The 21,644-nt window shown below is 44.3% G+C and overlaps 1 protein-coding gene across 1 annotated transcript in view; it reads left to right on the top strand.

The window, feature by feature from the left end:
• The window catches only part of LOC124794982 (neurexin-1-like), a 2,052,691-nt gene that overhangs the window by 1,529,802 nt on the left and 501,245 nt on the right, over positions 1–21,644 (top strand). Inside the window, exon 9 of the mRNA XM_047258725.1 lies at positions 1,664–1,771. Coding sequence (XP_047114681.1) covers positions 1,664–1,771 — 108 coding nt within the window. The remainder of the gene's footprint in view (positions 1–1,663; positions 1,772–21,644) is intronic.

A 21,644-nucleotide genomic window follows, 5' to 3' on the forward strand; every position in this document is an offset into this window, starting at 1 on the left:
CTTGCATTTGACACTCTCACTACACCTTCTGCGTTACACTTGTGTAGCGTAGTGACACCGTGGACAGCAGACCCGCTCGTGTACCTAGTCGCTACTGTAGTAATAACTGACGCGTCACCTTTGCTGTTGTGCGTAGTTCTGTTGTTATAAAGTAAACAGAATCTGGTGAATTTAGAGAATCCTGCAAGTACGCAGAATCCCAACTGCTGTAAAATTTGTATTAAATAATTAAACTGCTAAATAAGCAGGTACAAACTAACATAGTATTTGTTTCCTTTAAAAGACAGTAAATGCGTATGTTCTACATACAAATATCGTCTGTACTTTGAAAACTAGGCTAAAAGCAAGACTTTTAACGCGGCATGTCGTTGTTGTCGGGGAGAAGCCTTCAGACGCCCGACTAGATTCGAGTGTACCCCACGGGAGTATTATAGGAATATACATAAATAGTTTGTCAGAATAACGTCAGAAGCTCCGTAAGACGATTGGCGGATGTTTCTGCCGTGTGTAGAGAAGTAGCTCTGTTAGGGAGTTGCAACGAAATGCAGGAAGACGCGGTTAAGGGTGATGCACGGTGCAGGGATTCAGTGTCGAACCTCGAAGTAGAAATACGTGACTTTTGCACATATACTGACAGGAAGACTGGAAACAGTGAAGCCCACTCAGTACCACGGAGTATTCGTATGGAGCGATAGAAAGTTAAATTACCTCTCGAAACTAATCATAAGAAAGGCAGAAGTCAGAAGAATCCCGAGGAAGTGTAGTCCTACCACGACGGACGAAACTTACAAAACTTACAAAAACATTCGTTCGTCCGATTCTCACAGGTAGGATTGATAGAGAAAACAGAGAAATCCAAAGACAAACAACACGCTTCTTCACAAGTTCGTTTATCGAGCACTCGAGTGTGCTCGAAATGGTTCAAAATGTTCAAATGCTGAGGTCATCGGTGGCCACTACTCGCGGCTGGAGATGGTCATCCGACTCCAGTGGCAGGCGCCAGAAGAGAGAAGTTGTATGTCACTTTAAGGTTTACTGTTAAAATTCGTAGAGCACACACATCCGTAGACATAATTTTTCCTCCTGCATATAATTCGCGAAAACACCATGAAAGTAAAATTGGAGAGAGCCGATTTGTAACCGAAGCTTACGAACAGTGACTGGAATAAGAAAGGAAGCAGCATACCAAGTCTCCTCTGCCAGATACAGTAAGTGCGAAACATAGATGTATAACGGATAGGGGGGAAGGGTGGGGGGGGGGGGGGGGGGGGGGGGAAGGACGAATTAAAACTGGCCCGGAAAATATCCGTCTCGGATGTACGGTGTAAGAAGGGTTGCCTACCTAAGGTGCGTGAGATATTTTGCGGACCTGTTTCGTTTTGTTCCCCTTGTAGAGGTAGATGTTTTTAGCTCTTACGTTTTTCTTACATTCGTGGCGAAGGAACAGTATATTGGGCTCTTCCATTTTTCGACGGTTGCCATATGAAACTGACGGATGCCCTCTTTATTCGTACATACCTGCTGGTGGGCCGTCTAACGACTGGAAGTAGTTTGCCAGCGCCACGCTGAGCGCGCCGAACGACGTGGGCAGGCACGCCGGCGCCGCCGCCGCCACGGCCGCCTCACTCACTCAGGCGCACCCTCTCTCTGTCTTGCCCCGCAGGTGCTGCCCTCGCTGGAGTCGTCGCGGTCCAGCTCCATCTCGTTCAAGATCCGCACCAACGAGCCCAACGGCCTCATCTTGTACAGCAGCGGGGCCAGCGCGCCGCACGTGAGTACCTCACACGCACTGCTCTGCCCTGCCCTGCACCACACGCACGCTCCTGCCGTCTGCTGCAAAACGCGCCTGCCAACGAGTAGACTTTTATTTTGCGATCTGGCACCACACACTTTATTCACCCTTTTAGGATTACAGACTAGCCGTGTTGAAGTGTATCTTATTATACCATAACTCGTAAGTCAACATCCTTCAAGTAAGTCAAACATCCTTTACTCTGTTGAAACAAACATTAAGTTGTCAGTACATAGTCACATTGTCACCAGAGAATGAATAATTTTTTAGAGATATCGCACTCAGACTTCACCAACATAATGCATGCAGCATCAAAATAATTAAACTGAAATTCTACTTTCACGATCTAAAGTAATAAATAATGGGCTTGAGTGAAGAAACGCCATAAATCTAACTTTCTAAATTTTACAGCTGAGCAAAATAACCGTATATTTTTTCCCAAAAGTGATTATATATCCCAGTTTACTTTTTATATGCATATCTTACACATAAAACACACTTCTGTGAACAACTTCTGAATTTCGTTTCAATTGCAGTTTCTTACACTAAAAAATTTGAGGATACCTTGTATTGCTTTTGTACTAAATCAGTAACGCTTGGACGAAACTCTTTTACATATGAGCTAGATATTTTACCATCATAGTGTGTAGAAATGAAAAAATAGTTTAGTCTTTATTTACGAAACAAAAAGCAAACATGTTCAACTCTCTCTCGGGTTAGCAACGCTCTTTCCCGATGACTGTACGACAATTGTAACAGCTATTCCACCAATCATAATCCAAAACATGTGGAGACAAAATTTCGATCCCTGGAGAGACGAGTATGACATCTAATGGGGAAAATGGCGCATTACCTCGCTGAAACGCTTCTGGTTTGGCTGACTTTCAGCCCCAGTTTCACTTAATCTCATCATGAAGCACCTCAACACACGGTAGATCATCAACTCCCAAGTTTCTAAAGTTGACGATAACGGCAACACATTTTGTCCTCGATTTACGCCCAACACGACTGGCGTTGTCACAGAGCCGCATCGTTGTGATGCTACCCACGCACTGGAGCACAAAATATATGCCCGCCCGGTTAGCCGTGCGGTCTAACGCACTGCTTTCCGGGCGGAAAGGCGTGCCGGTCCCCGGCACGAATCCGACCGGCGGATTAATGTCGAGGCCAGTGTGCCGGCCAGTCTGTGGGTCGTTTTTGAGGCGATTTTCCATCTGCCTCGGCGAATGCGAGCTGGTTCCCCTAATTCCGCCTCAGTTACACTTTGTCGGCGATTGCTGCGCAAACACTATCTCCATGTATGCGTAGACCGTAATTACTCTATCACGCAAACATTGGGGTTACACTCGTGTGGTGTGAGACGTTCCCGGGGGTCACTGGGGGCCGAACCGCACAATGACCCTGGGTTCGGTGTGGGGCGGCGGTGGGATGGGTGGACTGCTGTGGGTTGTGAACCACTGAGGGCTACGGCGGGAACGAAGCCTCTCGGTCGTTTCTAGGTTCCCAGTTCCATACAATACAATACAAAATACCTGGGCTGTTTGGTTAATCATCCTCACAATAAACATTGCGCGGAAGGTCTTCTATATATGTGTTATTTATGTGTATGTCAAAGAAAGAAGGAGAAACACTGACACGCAGAGATGATACACAAGCTACTTAAAAAGTACGTTTAATAAAAACGACCTGACAAACGGAATAATTATACTGGATAGAGCAATGGTATTCAGTTGACCCTGTCGATGCCGTTTTATGCAACCCGAAATGTTATATATTGCCTTCAAAAACCACGCACAAGATTTTCATTTTCTGTCTCTCTCTCTCTCTCTTCCCCCCCCCCCCCCCCCCCCCCCCCCATCACCGTCTCACGCTCAGCCACCTCACGTTAGGATTTCTAGTATGTTGCTCACGGCATTCTCTCCTACCCGGGGGGGGGGGGGGGGGGGTGACTGCAGGAATTTTTTCCCCACATTCGACCTTTCCACTGCGCTCATTACGCCACCGGCTTAGTCGAGCGCTTACAGATGGTAAATTTTAGGTTTGCCTACATTTTACCTGACAATTTTGAGATTTTAATAGCATAAAATAAACAATTCATCGTGCATTCGTCAGAATAAACAATTCATCGTGCATTCGTCAGGCCTTCGGACTACGAAACTATTATGCTTTTAAGGGTCAAGTTGGGGCCGAATTTTCGACGTAATTGTATTCACCTTTACATTTACAAAAGTCGTTTTTCTTTCATTACCCTCAGGGCCACGTTGAAATTAATAATTTCAACCAAGTAGTAGACTGTCTCGATGTCGCAATAGCCCAATCAGTAGAGGCCGAAAAAAGGTCGAATGTCGGCAGTAGTACGTACTGTCGGAAAATTTTGTACAGGGGTAGCAGGGAGTGCCACGAGCAGCATACTAGAAATCGTGACTGGTGAGGAATGCGTGTGGGGGTGTGAGGTGCGTTTGAAGGTCACGTTTGTACAATTTTCTTGAATGACTCGAGAACGATGACCTCCCGCGAAAACGTATCGCAGTACAATATTTAACAACTTCAGATTACCTACAAAAAGGTCCTGTTCATTTTTGCTGTAGGATTGATAGTCTGCATATAGTGAGCGAGGTTTTTGAAAGCCATATATCACGTTTCGGATTGCATAAGACGACGTCGGTAGGGGCAGCTGTAGTGTTAACGGTACACTATATACATTTTTTACTGCTCTAGTTTCGCTTTGTTCATAAGCAGAACAGTACAAATAGATTAGTCAGAGTGCCAATCTTGAATTCGTATGTAGCAAACTCAGTGATCTGCATTGGTTTTCGGGGTGTTACTCTATGAATTGGGGGGCATGTAAGGGAAGCGGTGGTTGGAAAGACAGTGAGACAGGATTGTAGCCTACCCCTACGTTCGTCAATCTGTATATTGAACAAGCAGTAAAGAAAACAAAAGAAGAGTTTGGAGTAGGAATTAAAATCCATTGAGAAGAAATAAAACTTTGAGGTTTGCCGATAACATTATAATTCTGTCAGAGAGAGCAAAGGACCTGGAAGAGCAGTTGAACGGAATGGACAATGTCTTGAAAGGAGAGTCCGCAGCTCGTGGTCGTGCGGTAGCGTTCTCGCTTCCCACGCCCGGGTTCCCGGGTTCGATTCCCGGCGGGGTCAGGGGTTTTCTCTGCCTCGTGATGACTGGGTGTTGTGTGCTGTCCTTAGGTTAGTTAGGTTTAAGTAGTTCTAAGTTCTAGGAGACTGATGACCATAGATGTTAAGTCCCATAGTGCTCAGAGCCATTTGAACCAAAACAAGGAAAATGGATTGTGGTCGAATCAAATCAGGTAATGCTGAGGGAATTAGATTAGGAAATGAGACACTCAAAGTAGTAGATGCAGTTTCAATTTGGGGAGCAAAATAACTGTTGATGGTCGAAATGACAAGGAAAGCGTTTCTGAAGAAGAGAAACATGTTAACATCGAGTATAAACTTAAGTGTTAGGAAGTCTTTTCTGAAAGTATTTGTATCGAGTGTATGGAAGTGAAACATGGATGATAAATAGTTCAGACAAGAAGAGAATAGAAGCTTTCGAACATGGGTGTTACAGAAGAATGCTGAAGATTAGATGGGTAGATCGCGTAACTAATGAGGAGGTACTGAATAGAAATGGAGAGAAGAGGAATTTACGGCACAACTTGACTAGAAAGAAAGGGATCGGTTCGTAAGACATGCACTGAGGCGTCAAGGGATCACGAATTTAATATTGGAGGGCAGCATGGAGTGTAAAAATCGTAGAGGGAGACGAAGAGATGAATACACTAAGCAGATTCAGAAGTATGTAGGTTGCAGTAGGTACTGCAAGATGAAGAAGCTTGCAAAGGACAGAGTAGCATGGAGAGCTGAATCAAACCAGTCTCAGGACTGAGGACCACAACAACAACTCTATGAATTAGGCAACGAGTAAACACTGGAGACTGTAGTAACATTTGTTGTACAGGAATCTAACACATACTTTGAGTGGCTATACGAAACAAGAAACATAAATTCAAATAACAAGACACTCATGTAAAGCATCATTCATTAATTGTGAATCAGTTAGGCGTGGGCTGAGAGGGAGGGGGAAGGGGGGAAGGGGGGGGGGGACAAGTAACTAATAATAAGGGCAAACATACGCTCCAGACGCCCAGTGGGGAGGTTGAAGCACAAGTGTCTGATAGTGTTCGTTGCATTTTCTAAGTTTTCTGCCAGTAAAATGCAGTTGCCTTTCTCGCAACATTGCCTATTTTATCGTTCCAATTAAAGGTATTCGTAACTCTTATCCCTGGATACTTAATTGAACTGGCAGCCCTTAGATTTGCGCAATTTATTGTGTAATCGAAATTTAACGGATTCCTTTTAGTACTCATGTGTATTACCGCACACTTTTCATTTTTAGGGTCACAATTGCCACTTTTCGCACCGAACACATATTTCGTCTCTGTCATTTAGCAATTAGTTTTAATATTCTGGTGTCTTTACTAAACAGCAAATGACAGCATCATCTTCAAACAATATAAGATGGCTTCTCAGATTGTCTCCAATTTTTGGGAAATTAGGAATAGCAGAGCGCATATAAGACATCCTTCGGGAACGCCACACATCGCTTCTGTGTTACTCGATGACTATATTTCTGTCGGTTACCATGAACTTTGATCTTTCTGACAGAAAATCACGAATCCAGTCGTACAACTGAGACGATACTCCATAGATAAGCAATTTGATTAGAATTCACTTGCGAGGAATGTTGTTGTGTTGCACAAGAACAATGACACTGAGTGCTTGCTGATTACGTATCAATAAACCATTTTGTTGGAGTATATGTTCCAAAATCCTACTGCAAATCGACGCCAACGATAAAGGTTTGTACTAAATGAAAAGCACCAGTTTGCTTTTGTTCTGGTGCTTTTCATTTATTATTATAATATTGTTCTACCAAGAACCGACGGAAGTTTCTTTTAAGATGATAAAGGTTTGTAATACAGCGGATCACTCATTTTTATTTTCTTGAGTATTGGTGTGACATGTGCAGCTTCCTCGTATTTAGGTACGGATCTTTGTCGCAGTTGTAGATGATTTGCGAAATATGGAGCTATTACATGAGCATACTCTGAAAGGAACCTAATTCGTATACAGCCTGGACCGGAAGGTAACTTTTATCAAGTGATTTGAGTTGCTTCGCTACACCGAGGATATCTGCTTCTGAGTTACTCATGCTGGCAACACATCTTGATTCGAATTCTATTTATTTCGTTTCCTTTGATGAAGGGTTCATTATTCCCCTTTAGTGGCACTGCGACGGTTACATTACCATGCATACGGTGTGCTAATATGAAAAACGGTACCGATTTGTTACATTAAAATTTGTTTCTTCTATTTCCACGTAAGATATGACGTTACGCAAGTTGTGGTGAACACTCTGTTCATTTAAAGTGTATCTTACTTTATGTCCAATTTTATGAAGCTCGTGTTCTTCCACTTTGCGGTAGCGACAATGATATCCACAATTATCCAGGATTACTGCTCTCACATAATTCTCGCACCACTGCAACGAGAAGTGATATAGATGTTGGTGTTGAGGAAGAGCTGATGTCGTTAAAGTTAACAAAGCCGTAGCACTGGACGAAATCTGTACTATATCAGGTCTCGGTCTCAGTTAGTCCCCTTTTAACTATCATCCGCTATGGATCCCTCGTACAAACAAAGGCGCCCAGTGATTGGAAGAAGGCACAGTTCACAGCCATCTACAAGAAACGTATCGAAAGTGAACCACAAAACTAACGTCCAGTCCCCTTGAGATCCATTTGTCGTAAAATCTTAGAAAGTATTTTGAGCTTAAGCATAATGAGATATCTCCCCCATGCCAAACACCATGGACCATGTGAAACCACTCAGATTTTTCACGTGACATTCGGAAAGCCATTCATCAACGCACACATATATATATTTCTCGATTTTCGAAAAGTATAATTGTATAGGGTATCAAGAGAAATTTGTGACTGCTTTGAGGATTTTTTGGTAGGAAGGGACGCAGTAGGTCGTCTTGGATGGAGAGTCGTCAGCAGATGCCGAATTAAGGTAGAGTGTGTTGGAAATCCAGTTGTTAATGTTCTATGGCAGTGGCTCCCAACAGGTGGTCCGCGGACCCCCAGGGGTCCGCTAGCTATGCCAGAGGGGTCCGCAAGATGCTATTAGAATCAAAAATATATTAAATATATTTCGTATGATAACAGATTTTTTTGTTTTGGCCGCTCAATATTTTTTCGATAAGGAATATGTCAATGTTTTTTCTAAGAACCAAAAATAGAAAACGTAAAAAAAGACTCTTAATTTGCCTTTTTAAGGTACTTGATACTGTGATATGACAAGGTACCAATCATGCTCGATGAGGGGGTCCTCGAGAAAATTTTGCTGGGAACCCCTGTTCTATGGTAATGACCTTGCAGATAATATTTCAGTAACCTCAGAGTTTTCTCATATACAGTTATGAAAAACTACCTGAAAAAAGCTCACAAGTTGTCAAAAGAGTAGAAACCGTCTTGGATATTCAGAAATTTAATATTGCACCCTTCACAAAACTAAAATAACGTGGTATGTTATGACTAAAATATCAACCAGTCACAGTTAGAATCGGTCAACTCACACAAATACGTGGGCGTACCAATTTGTAGGGCTATGACATGGGACGATTACAGAGGCTCAGTCGTAGGTAAAGGCTGGGCCAGACATCGGTTTATCGTTAAGATGGTGGGAAACGATATCAGTCTACGAACTATATTTCATAAAAATCACTTCGGCGACCCATCCTGGAATAGTGTTCAAGTATGTGGGACCCGTACCAAATAAGATTAACAGGGGAAAAGAGGAAGCCAGCAGCACTAATGGTCACAGATTTGTTTGACCAGTGGAAGTCTGTCGCGGAGATGCAGATGAAACTGAACTGCGAGATGCTTGAAGATTGAGGCAGACTGTTGTAGGAATATACTACAACCGTCCCCCGCCCCCCTAAAGGGCTCGCGAGGACGGCTTCAGACTACGGTGACTACAGCGCCCACTCAGGCGTTTCAGCGGTCATTCTTTTCGCGCTCCATACGTGAATGGAACGTTTAGATACATTAATAACTGGTACAATGGAAACTACCCTCTGCCATGTATGTCACAGTGGTTTGCAGAGTATGCATGTAGGTGTAGAATTCTTGATGTAAAGAAAATGTTTTTCAGGTTTTTAAGTCACATAAAACAGAGGGCGCGCACATGTAGCGCTAAGAGTGGGAGAAGAAGCTATGCACGACTCATGTCACCTATATAGGATGAACCAGAACTGCTCCGGTCACTCGTCACAAACTTCCTGGACTTTATTATGAGAATTGTCTCTGCTGCTGTGAAAATAGTTATACATCAGTGAAAAGGCCTGAAGTATGTAATCAACAGAACGTAATAAGATGAAATGATCAGGTTATTTGTGGGCGCCTGTGAACACATGCAAAATTGCCGTTAAGTGGCGGCTGACGCTGTGAAAACAACTGAGCAAATCGTCTAACTGCCCTTTTTCCATTGCACTCAGTGAATGACGAGATGCATTTCGGCCTATTCCTCATCAGTAAACCTTTCCATACTTTTGTGTACAAAACGTGCCACTAACGTTGCTGGAGAAACCAGTCCGAGACTGGACCGAGCAGAACTGAACGCAAGCTCGAGGACCGAGAGCGAACTAGGCTATGGCGTTGTCAGCAGCGAGTACTAGTGGTGAATGGGACAAGTTCGTTTCCAGACGAGACACACAGCGCATACCGCTGACATTGTCACTGTTATGCAGGTATCGGGTCTAGTGAAGCAGGGGATACAACCCGTCGGCTTTGACCAATGACGTCATACATTAGTCATAGATAGTAAGGTCTTCACTTCGAGGCATAGATAATAAAACAGTTCTGTGTTCCGGATAAGCGCTATCATTGTACATTACAATAATTATTCGTAATGATATTGAGGTAATTTGGAGTATTAGTTTGTTATTGTACAACAATTTTTAGTGTCTTAATTTCGTTTATAGAAATGGATTTGCCTGTTTGTGGGTATGTAATTTTCGTTACTGTCTGTCTAGACGAGCTTCGGTTATTCCTCGATATTTCCGTGTGGTAAGCTCACTTTTCCATTTGCTTCTTTTACTGTATTTCACAATTTTGACATATTTCACAGTTTTATTCCACCAATATGTGTATTTTCGTGTTGTGAAGTACGTAATAGAAATTTCTCAGCTGTCGATCTTCTTTCGTTTCCCAGCACTAGTATCAGTTCGACATTTTCGAATGTGCACTTGCTATATTACAGGCGAAACCCCCGACACAACTAAAATTTGTATCCCGTCCCTCACTTCGCCTTTACACTGACACTATATATGTCAATTGGCGAACGAGATACAAATGTTGCGTATAGCTATACAGCTCAAGTAACGAATGGGATACTATTAGCGTCCAAGGCAACAAGAAAACTGTACCCCATAGTGAAGTACGGGATGCAAATTGTGCATGCATGTGTCGTCCTCTTGTCTCCGTGTAGTTCAATTGAGGTACAGGTTGCAAATGTAACGTACGTGTTCAAATGGTTCAAATGGCTCTGAGCACTATGGGACTCAACTGCTGTGGTCATAAGTCCCCTAGAACTTAGAACTACTTAAACCTAACTAACCTAAGGACATCACACACATCCATGCCCGAGGCAGGATTCGAACCTGCGGCCGCAGCGGTCGTGCGGTTCCAGACTGTAGCGCCTTTAACCGCTCGGCCACTCCGGCCGGCTAACGTACGTGTATTTCCACCTTCTCGTTACCAGTGTACATATATCGAGGTCAACGGAAGTCTGGTATACATATATTACATACGTAGGTCTTTCTGTCATCAGTAATACTGATATGTACGTAGGAAAAGACTGTTAGTAATAGCGGAGACGAAATAAACAGCACATCTACAATTTGTATCCCGTGTTCCACTTAGGGTTTACTGCGGAGGATACATCGTTCAGGTGATGAACAGAACATTAATGCTAGTGAAAACGAAGAAATCGACTTACGACAAACTCGTATTCCGGACTGTACTTAAGCAACACACTTTGAATGAGCTTTTGATTTGTATCGGGTGTTTCATTTACAGTTTAGTGAAGTAGGGGATACAAAGTTCAAGTGATCAACAGGACAGCAATGCTAGTTGGAACTAAGAAATCGACTACGCTGAACTTGTATCCCGCACTGCACTTAAGCAATACAGTTCGAAAGACTTTTGAGATACAACTGACATACATGTAACGTGATGTATTCTTTGCTAGTAATATATTTCATTCATTTCTTTCCATTGTATTTTGCGGAGAAATACTAAGATACAAACACGCGATATCGTTAACGTGAAAATACTACTGGCCCTTGTATATGTGAAGTACAGTTTTTCTCTCTTGCATTCCTTCGTTTCAGAACATTCTTCTCAGCTCATCCATCTTTGTAATACATGCTCTCTGGTGAACTCTGACGTCATTGGTCAAAGCCGACGGATTGTATCCCCTGCTAAACTAGACCCCAGGTATCTTCAATGCAGTGCCAGTACAAGGGGGTCAGAAACCAAACGAAACGCAATTAGTCTGTAACGAACTGCTGGAGACCACGGGCCCCCTATACCAGAATACTCGGAAAATATCGCAGGACGACCTTCGAAATTTAGTCGGTGTAGTTTTGGTCACCCTTGTACACACACAAAATGACAACGTATCCTATGCACATTACCTGTACCATATGCTCATACATGGGTATAGACCGTGTTTTATTTTAAAGGATGTTTTGTCGAGTAGAAGATATACGATTTTTAAAATCCGTATATGTAATTCGGTTTTAACGTTTTACATTCGGTTTTCTGGAGATCAGATCGTAAGCGAAAAAGATTGTTTGTGGGTCCAACAGAAAATTAAAAAAATATATAATTATTTGCGATTGTAAAAATTTGGACATTACAGTTGTTGTTGGAGCATCTGCAGTCCTTCTCACCAGCACACCACGTTCAGAGCCTCCTACATGCCGGGCAAGTTGCGGTCCTTTTCTGCGTACAAATAATGAAAATGTAATGAACGAACAGAGGTCCGTACGCAAATTAAAACACAAAATCACGCACACTATTACGTACTGGGATGATGCCATTTGGAAATGAAGACCTTAGCAACTCATAAATTAAATTTCGATGCAGACGGCTTTCAAGTAGTCTGTGATCAAGCTATATTTATCAAAACTGTGGAGTAAAAAAGGAACACTGATAGGAAGTGGGTAACCTCTCGCAACTAATTTCTTATACAAGTCTGTCAAGTCGCATACTTGGAACCTGCGAAATGATGTGGTTAAGATGCGCTACTGCCGTTGTGTCCTTATCGCCGTGTCCAGACGTGATAATCTTCGATCGATTTAAGTGCGCGGAGTAAGACCCGTGTCGCAGCCAGATGCGAATGATAGAAGTCACACGGCGTCTATGACGCTGCACCGAGGCAAACAGTGGTCGAGAACAAATGTTCGTTTATATGGCCGCCAGGTGGCCACCCTTACAGCGCTGAGAACATGCCGTGCACACTTCCAAGCGTGATAAGTAGCCTTCTGTGTCGTCGATGTGAGATCTGCAAAACAGATCGGCGCTGGGCAATAGTTCTCTTGGCAAGGCGGTCAGCAGTTTCATGATGAAGAGTGTCGTGTTGTCCTTTAATCGAGAGTAACTGAACAGCAATGCTCTCAGAGTGCCCCTCTCTTATGGCCGACAAGGGATGTTGCAATTTCGGCAGCACACTTTGAGAGTCTGTAGCTATCAGGGCTAACTTGGATGTCCGGGTACCATAATAAATAGCGTCCCTGATGGCCAGTAGCTACCTACACCTTGTAAGCAGAAGATTCAGATGGAAGTGCAAACATTTGGTAGGCGCCACTAGAAGGGAAAAAGGAGATGTATCCACACCCGCTTCAGATTTAGAACCGTCCGTGTAGATGTGAGCGTACTGCGGTCACTGTATACTGAGAAAATGCTCCAGGTCGCGAGTGATATTGGTCTCCGTTCGGAAATCGGACGGCAGTTATGCCATGGGGCTGGAGTGAAGAATAGACTAAACGATAAACAAAAACATGAGATACGTTTGTTTGCGTGGCCATCTTCCGCAGCAGCTTTTAACATCTGTTACTATAGGTTATCCTTGAGACGTTGGGGGGGGGGGGGGGTATCCTGTAGACGAGAGGAAAGAGATGGCGCCAATTCTCGTAGCTGCAAACCAGTAATGGCGTTCTGCTCAGGTGGCTAGGTTCTGGTCATGAGGTACCATGTGAGTCTCCAGACTCAAACCTCCGCCTTAAGAGAGGCACAATCATTTATCGAAAATCGACTGACGAGAAAAATATCAGACAACATCTGCCGTCTTGCTTCCACTACCAGGGCATTGGTGGGCGTTGATTTCATGTCTCCGAGGTCTAGACGAATCACTCTATAACTGACGAGATCGAGTTTGCGCAAATTTGATTGCGTTGCAGTGCCGTAGACAGTGCTTCCATAATCTGACAGAACAGATCAAAGTTTTATACAGAGTCAAGAGCATAATTGGTTCTGCTCCCCACCATACTCGGGCAAACATACGCAAGATATTCACAGTTTTACCCACATTGTCGATAAGGTACGCAACATGTCGCGCCCACGTGAGCTTGCTGTCGAAGTAGACGCCAAGGAACTTAGTATGTGCTCGAACAGGAAATGTGAACGGGCCAAGATGAAGTTCGGATGAAAAGTTATTGCGCCGTTTCCTCGTAAATACCACAACAACTGATTTGCGAGGTGACAAAGTAAGCCCATTTTTGAAATACCATGCGGCCAACATTTCACATGCGTCACCCAAACGGACGACGAGTGGGCTTAGATACAGACGTCGCCCGCATACTGAAGAACTTTGACGGTGGGGTTGAACAGTCTCTATGTCGGCAACATGCAGGGCTTATAGCAAGGGACTCAGAATCGCGCCCTGCGGAGGCCACAAGACACTAGACGGGGTTCACGCAACACATTGTTCTGATCACGGGTATATACGGTCTGGCAACCAAGCAAACTGTATATAATCCGTAAAATGACCACCGGGAGATTCAGCTGTTGCAGTTTGTTGATAAGTTCAGGTATCAGGATATTGTCGTACACCCTCGAAAAGTCAAGAAATAAGGCCGTTAAATGCCCTTTATTGAAGAACGTGTTTTCAGTGTCCATCGAATACGAGGTGATATTATCATTAGACCTCGGATTTCAGGCAAAAAACTATTTTTTTTACTCATTAAGTAAAGGCAATAAAAGTTGTGTATACACGAATTACGCCAATTTATGATCGAAAACACTAGCTTTATACCACCTAAAAACACGTAATTTCAGGTTAGTACCAGACTGTACCTGAATTTTAAAAATCCAATTAAATAAAATTCTTTATAACTAACATTCTCTTCTGGTCTTTCAAGCTAAGAATTAACCAAATATTTCATCGAAAATGGTAAATATAGTACCTAAAATACCTAATTTCATGTTAGAACCTGATTGTAACTCATTTTTAAGAACCCTAAAAAAGCTAATTTCATATTGAACCTGAGTGTATCTAATTTTTAAAAATCCATTCAGATGGAATACGTATGTCTAAAACTACCCTCCTGGTCCTCCCGGCTACTTAGAAAGCAGTAACTGAATGACCGGTTTGTTTGCAAGAGTGAACGCTGATCGTGCTGTTCCAGCCCGCCCTGCCGTCGCTCGCCGTGAACCGCCGAGTGCGCTGGCTGGAGAGCTGCCCCCGGCGCGGCGCGGCGCCTTGCCGCCCTGTTCAAAACACCTGCACTGTGCTCATTCACTCAGTCGATCAGAGTGCTGCTTGCATGTGGTGAAATACATCACAGCGACATTGCATTTGTGGAAAGTCGAGCATGTCGGAAGTAGCCAGCACCAAATCATCTTTGATTCGTCAGTGGTTACGAGAATTTCCTGATTTCTCTTCAGACGGATGAGTTATTCACTGCAAAGTGTGCAACAAAGACGTAAATAAAATGATAACCTTTTATCTGCTACACCCACTAAGAGAACAGTGATGCCGCTGTTTTTTGCGAGTTAAATTGGACTAGACACATGCGAATGCAAAAATATTGTTTCTAAACCCTTAATGTAGGTTAACTTTGCTAAGTAATCTCGTACGAAAATGCTCCCACAAAGTATTTCTCATTTCCTTTTGTTTTTAGGTACGTTCTGAAGAACAGAGGTCGCATATAAGTCAGCATGTTGCAGGAATTAAACATCAGGCAAATTTAAAAAATAAATCAAACTTGAAACAAACGTTTGTAACTAAACCAAATCCAACGAACAAAAATGAATTTCATCTTGACCTGTGTCGAGAGATTGTTGCAGCAAATATACCATTCAATGAAGTTGAACATAGCCAGCTCAAAAGTTTTCTAGAGAAATACTGTCACCGCAGCATTCCATCAGAATCCATTCTAGGAAAGAACTGTTTAGACGCATTGCTCGAAAATACATTGAGCAGGATAAGGGGAGATAGAGGCGATTCATACAAGTGGATCTCTGTCGATGAGACAACTGACAGACAAGGTCGGTAATTTGATTGTTGGAGAGTTGGATCCTGAGACTCGCTCTGTACCTCATCTGATCTGCAGCAAGCAGCTAAATAACACGCCTGGTAACAAATGCCCACTTTGTTAATAAAAACCTCAAATTACTCTATCCCAACAGTCTAGATAACATAAAGTATTTGTAATCTACACTGACGCAGCCGCATACATGATTGCTCCTGTTAAATCGTTGAAAGTAAATTACCCCGCCTTGCTCCGTATCACATGCCTTGCTCATACCAAGAGTCATGTAGCTGAGACGATACGTCTCGAATTTCCACATGTAACAAGCTAGTTTCAACCATCAAAAAGGTTTTTATTAAAACACCTGCAAGAATCCAGTTATTTCGAGAGAAACTTCCCAACGTACCACTTCCACCAGAATCCATACTTACTCGCTGGGAAACGTGGCTACAGGTCGTCGAATTGGAAGCGTTTAAGAGCATTGTTCTTAAGTTGTGGGAGGAGGCAGTGAGCATTACTTCAGCTAAAGATCTTCTAAAGGACCCAACAATTTCCAACGACATTGCATACATTTCATTATCCGTTTTTGGTCCCTATTATTAAAGCTCTAGAGTGTTTAGGAAAATCTACACGCAACTGTGATTGATAGAAGAGATGACAGAAAAAATCAACTTGGTCCCAGGTTCTATTGGTATGAAAGTTAGTGAAAAAAGGACAGTGGTACAAAAAAAAGTGGCTGTACAGTGGCTGACATCTTATCAGGTAAATCAACACAACGTGAGTGTTCGGTCCCTATTGCGGCTTATACCGTCATTTAAATATGCTCCGGTGACATCTGCTGACGTGGAACGCTCATTCTCGGCTTATAAGATGCTATTAACAGACAAGAGATGCATTTTCTCAACGGGAAATCTGGAGAAAGTGTTGGTTATTTACTGTGACTGCGATTATGGACATGGACAATAATATAATGTGGGTTTTTGTCAATCTGTTTATCTCTCTAGAAAATGAAATGTCAGAATTGGTCACCCGTTTTTGTAGGTGATAGAATCTATTTTAGGTACCTAATTTAAGATTTTTAGAACCTAAAAGTCCGAGGTCTAATTATTATAAGTACTGCTACCCGTACGGAAGCCTTTTTGCGTCCGCGGGAGCAAGATCTCATGTTCCAGCCACCATTCTAGGCGAAACTTGAGGAGACTTTCGAATGTCTTACACATGAAGGACGACAGTGGAATCGGGAGATACGATGTCGCTTGACCAGGGTCTTTCCCTGTCTTCAGTATGGGCACCAATACCTGAGTCATCGAGTCATCGGGAACTTTCCCATCCCTCCAGATGTCATTGCAGATGTTCACAAGAACACATTTTGCATCGTCTGGCGAATTAAGAATCATGGAGTAGTGGATGTGGTCATAGCCACGCTATGTATCTGGTGAGGACGTCAGGGCCCGGTGGAGTTCGACGAAAGAGAATGAAGTGGTTATAGAGCCTCGTAGAATGGCAGTGGCACCTATCACCGCGAGACCGATGGGTTACGGCACAGCAGTTGGAGGTGCGACAGTGGCGCCAAACTCGTCTGTCCAGATCTGCAACCGCTTTGGAGGCACCGGCTTCGGCCAAATACGTCCAAGAGGAGTGTGCACAGAAAATTGTTCGCAGAACTTCCTCCAGTGTTCTCTCTTGCAGGCCTTGGGAAAGCGCTCGGTGGACGCATTCATCCGTTTGTAGGCAACATAATTCCTCATGTTGTATGCCGTTTAAGAAGACTGCAATCCAGTCTCCGCCACCAACATCCTGGGTGCCACCAGGGAACCAGGGATCGGCTGGTGCCAGGTATCATCCTCTTCTGTGAAATAGAATGCGATGCCGCCACGCTGATATAATTCCGAAACATAGGGTACCTTGAATGAGGTAGGAGGTAGGAGGCGAGGTACTGGCGGAAGTAAAGCGGGGCGTGAGTCGTGCTTGGGTAGCTCAGTTGGTAGAGCACTTGCCCGCGAAAGGCAAAGGTCCCGAGTTCGAGTCTCGGTCCGGCACACAGTTTTAATCTGCCAGGAAGTTTCATAGTGTACCTTGCTTACGGGGACGCCACGATGGAGAATGACGATAATTGGTCATCCATCCATTAGTGCGCCATACCGTGACTTTTTTTTCCTTACACTGTCCGAATAACCCAGAAAAGTAAGTGACGTGATAACTGGATAACGTTCCATTTACGAGATGGCCTATAGACTGTGATAGTTGTTGCAGTTAAAGTCGATATAAGAAGAACGTGGTGGTTAGATAACAAGATAAGGAAGAGTAGTCTATTAAAAAACGATGACGGTGACGCCGAACACAGAGTCAAATCGACAGCTGAGGATCTCTGTCCAGGTAACAGAAGTGACATAGGAGATCAATCATTGAAGATGTTAAAATTAATCTCGTCGAGAATCTCAAGGATCCCATCACCCAACATATCATTATGGGCACAGCCCCACAGCGATGTGCGGGTTAAAATCCCCACAAAATAAGAATAGAGATTCCAACTGCCGAACCAATGCGTACCACTCTTCAAAGAGAATATACGACCTTGGCCAGCTGTAAGGAGTAACGACTGCAAAGACCGCCCGAGTGGAGTGGGGAGCTTTGCTGCTAAAGCTTGAAAGCTGCCGATAGCCTCGTGGAATATCTGTCCTGGGGTGTGATACAGTTCATTATTAATGAAGAGGGCGACGCCTCCTCGATCATCTTCGAGAGATAAACCTGGATCTTCGAAAGCAGACAACAGAACGTGGTTGAAACCATGTCTCTGAGATGGCAGCCACTGCTATCTTCCGGCCAATGTTAATGTTGAAAGATACCTTCACTGGCAGATCATGGATTCCATCGGAGGATCCTAATGCCCGTCACAGCTGCTAGGCATAAGTAGGGCCCTTAATCGTTGTCCTAGAGGCTGTATCTGTAAAGTTCCAGGTTGCTGTGTCTTCGCGTCTTCCAGTAGGTGCAGGATAAACGAGGCGATCTTCTCGCTGACATATTCGTTGTTACTGCAAAGTGGCGGCGGCTGTTGACTTTACTGAGGAGGACACGGGTTGGATGGTAGCAGGCCTTGGGGGATATGATGGGAGACAGAATGTTCGTGACGAATGTCTCAGAATCACTGTTGCCAGACTGGTCTAAGTCATTTCAAAAAAAATGGTTCAAATGGCTCTGAGCACTATGGGACTTAACTTCCGAGGTCACCAGCTCCTAGAACTTAGAACTACTTAAACCTGACTAACCTAAGGACATCACACACATCCATGGCCCGCAGCTCGTGGTCGCGCGGTAGCGTTCTCGCTTCCCGCGCCCGGGTTCCCGGGTTCGATTCCCGGCGGGGTCAGGGTTTTTCTCTGCCTCGTGATGACTGGGTGTTGTGTGATGTTCTTAGGTTAGTTAGGTTTAAGTAGTTCTAAGTTCTGGGGGCTGATGACCATAGCTGTTAAGTCCCATAGTGCTCAGAGCCATTTGAACCATTTGAACACATCCATGCCCGAGGCAGGATTCAAACCTGCAACCGTAGCGGTCGCGCGGTTCCAGAATGTAGCGCCTAGAAGCGATCGGCCACACTGGCCGGCTAGGTCATTTCGATGGGCCTTTCGTGGCAGAGATGATAGCCGATCTTTCTGCCGACTGGAAATCATGTTAGCGATGCGCGGCACTCTGCGGGAGCAAGTCTAACTGGGGCGACACCGGCAGAGGCTCTGATCGCGTAGAAAAACTGATTGCGGGGAATGCCTTAGAGGTAGAGACGGGAAATCCATGGAGTTTTGGGGACTGGGAGGCTGGCGGAGAGCAGAAGAGTGTGAGAGCTGCGGGCTACCAATGACGTGGCGTAGGCTTCTGCACGCTGGAGCTCTTGTTGATAGAGAAAGGCCGCGCATGAACGGTCCGTGTGTTGTGTTAACCCCCTATGGGACCAAACTGCTGATATCATCGGTCCCTAGGCATACACACTGCTTAATCAACAGACACACACACACACACACACACACACACACACACACACACACACACACACACACACACACACTCATGCCCGAGTGAGGACTCGAACCTCCGACGGGAGACCCACGCGAACCGTGGAGGACGCCTTAGACTGCGCGGTGCAGACCAGAGCAATGTAAACATCTTGGAAACGGCTAGGTGTGGACCACCACACTAGCTGCAACAAGTATGACTTCTACATTGGCTTGCCCGATGACGAAAACGCCGGCAGTTTCGCCATCGGGGTGATGCTGGACAATAGCGACATGTGAGGGCAGTGGCAGTGAAACACCACCAAACAGACTCGAATCGGCACCTTTTGCGCAGGATGCAAACGATGTGTGTTAGAGCATCGTTTGGTACTTGCGTCAATAGTCTCCTTGTCTGTCGAGCTGATGTCAACATCACGAATAATACCATACGTATGGAGCAGGGAGTTAGGAATATAGATATCAAACCTGCGATCTTTGAAAACAGGGACTTGTATCAAAAAGTTGGCAGCTGCAGCACCCTCTATCTTGTTTCTGCCTGATGGATTAATGCTGTGTCATGCTTGGGATGCGAGTTATTGGAAAATAATAACTTGTTTACCGACAAAGGGTGGAGTTTGCCAACGTTCTTATCTCAACTCTCCACAAAGACAATATAAGAGGCTGCATCTGATCCACCTTACGGATTGTTGACACTTGAGCGTACGACCGCAGCAACGGCTGGCTGTGGGAGTGTCGCCACACAGCCACTTGCCTGCTGCTCAGTTGCGGCAGCATAGGCTTCGAGCGTCAAGCTGAAAGGGTCGCTGGAATGGCTAACTTGCTAACTAGCGTGATGCAGCTGTTGTTGTTGGTGCTGATATTGCTGGAGTTGCTCTTGTTGTAGTTGCAGTAGTTGAAACTGTTGCTGTCGAGCCAGTTTTTGGTGCTGAAACCGAAGTAGGGAAATAATGGGAAGAGCGCGAAGAGTACCAAGCAGCACACTCGTACGCGAAACGTAGACAAAGCATAGCGACGCGTAGAGCAATATCGGGAACGTCCGAACGCCGCGACAGGCGGGAACAAACTTTCTAATCTCCTTTCGGTACCGTCACGTCTCTGTACGTAACATTATTTCGGCTAGCTATTGTGTTTTTGCATCTGCCCATAAATCACTTTACATCTCATCAGCTTCGCATCTTTGTATTTTACAATGTTAGTGTTTGAACAGAAAACGTTTCTCCGCATTATGAAACAATAATTTTTAATGCGATCAAAAAGTTACCACGTTTTATAAACTATCATTGCACTGTAATTCTAAATTTCATGTACATATAATCGTCGTAATCCAGTAGCCAGATGTCTTAGTCATCCCTCCGTGGACTGGATGATTTTACAATGTAATTACTATTCTATTCCATTGATCATACTACGTTCAAACTTAGAGTTCCTACACACCAGATGATCTAGTAGTTCCTCAGTGTGTCGTACTTGTCGAAGCACACTCCCCTTTGAAGAGGTACCTTGCAGATGTAGCAGGTTTCCTTCCTCAACTTGCGTGTACTGCAAATTTTGCAGGGCTTGGAAGGGTATTTCTTGGTTCCTGATCCGACAATGGCGTCTAGTTTGTATTTACTCATATCCCCTGATAGTCTTTGATGATGGTCCGGTTTAGGCGTTAGAGTTGTTGGAGTTTTTCTGGTGTCTTCGTCGTCTCCTACATCGTCCCCTCGATCGGTCACTTCTGGCTGCTGAGTTGATGCCCAGTATCTGGCTGTCTCCAACAGGAATGACTTGTACTTCATCCTCTTTTCGTGGTTCTGTGTTCATCTCTCTTGCTTTCTGCACTCTTCATCGTAGCTAGATGTACATTGCTAACCATTCGCTCGCTTGTCTTCCCTACCTAGTAAAACCTTCCGGCAGTACACGCTTTACTCTTTCTTGTGATTGCTTACAGCAGTTTAAAACAAAGGTGGAAGTCTCCTGTTGTCCCTTACTGTATCACAGAGGCAAGAAGGTTATGTACAACTGTCGCACTATTGTAGTAGTTGCCCTGCTAAACATGACGCCAGATGTCTTAAGCATGGTGTCAATATAAAAAAAAAATAGTTTCGTCCAGTCTTTTCCCTTCCGCATTATGTATTTCCGTGGGCCATATTTCACCAGCTTTCCAGGATTATAGGTGCTAAACCGTAGGCTGCCTCCGCAAGGCATCATCTCATCAAGTGATATCTCCTAGGTAGGTT

This window comes from Schistocerca piceifrons, chromosome 4 (assembly GCF_021461385.2).
Source record: "Schistocerca piceifrons isolate TAMUIC-IGC-003096 chromosome 4, iqSchPice1.1, whole genome shotgun sequence".
In the NCBI taxonomy this organism is placed as follows: domain Eukaryota; kingdom Metazoa; phylum Arthropoda; class Insecta; order Orthoptera; family Acrididae; genus Schistocerca; species Schistocerca piceifrons.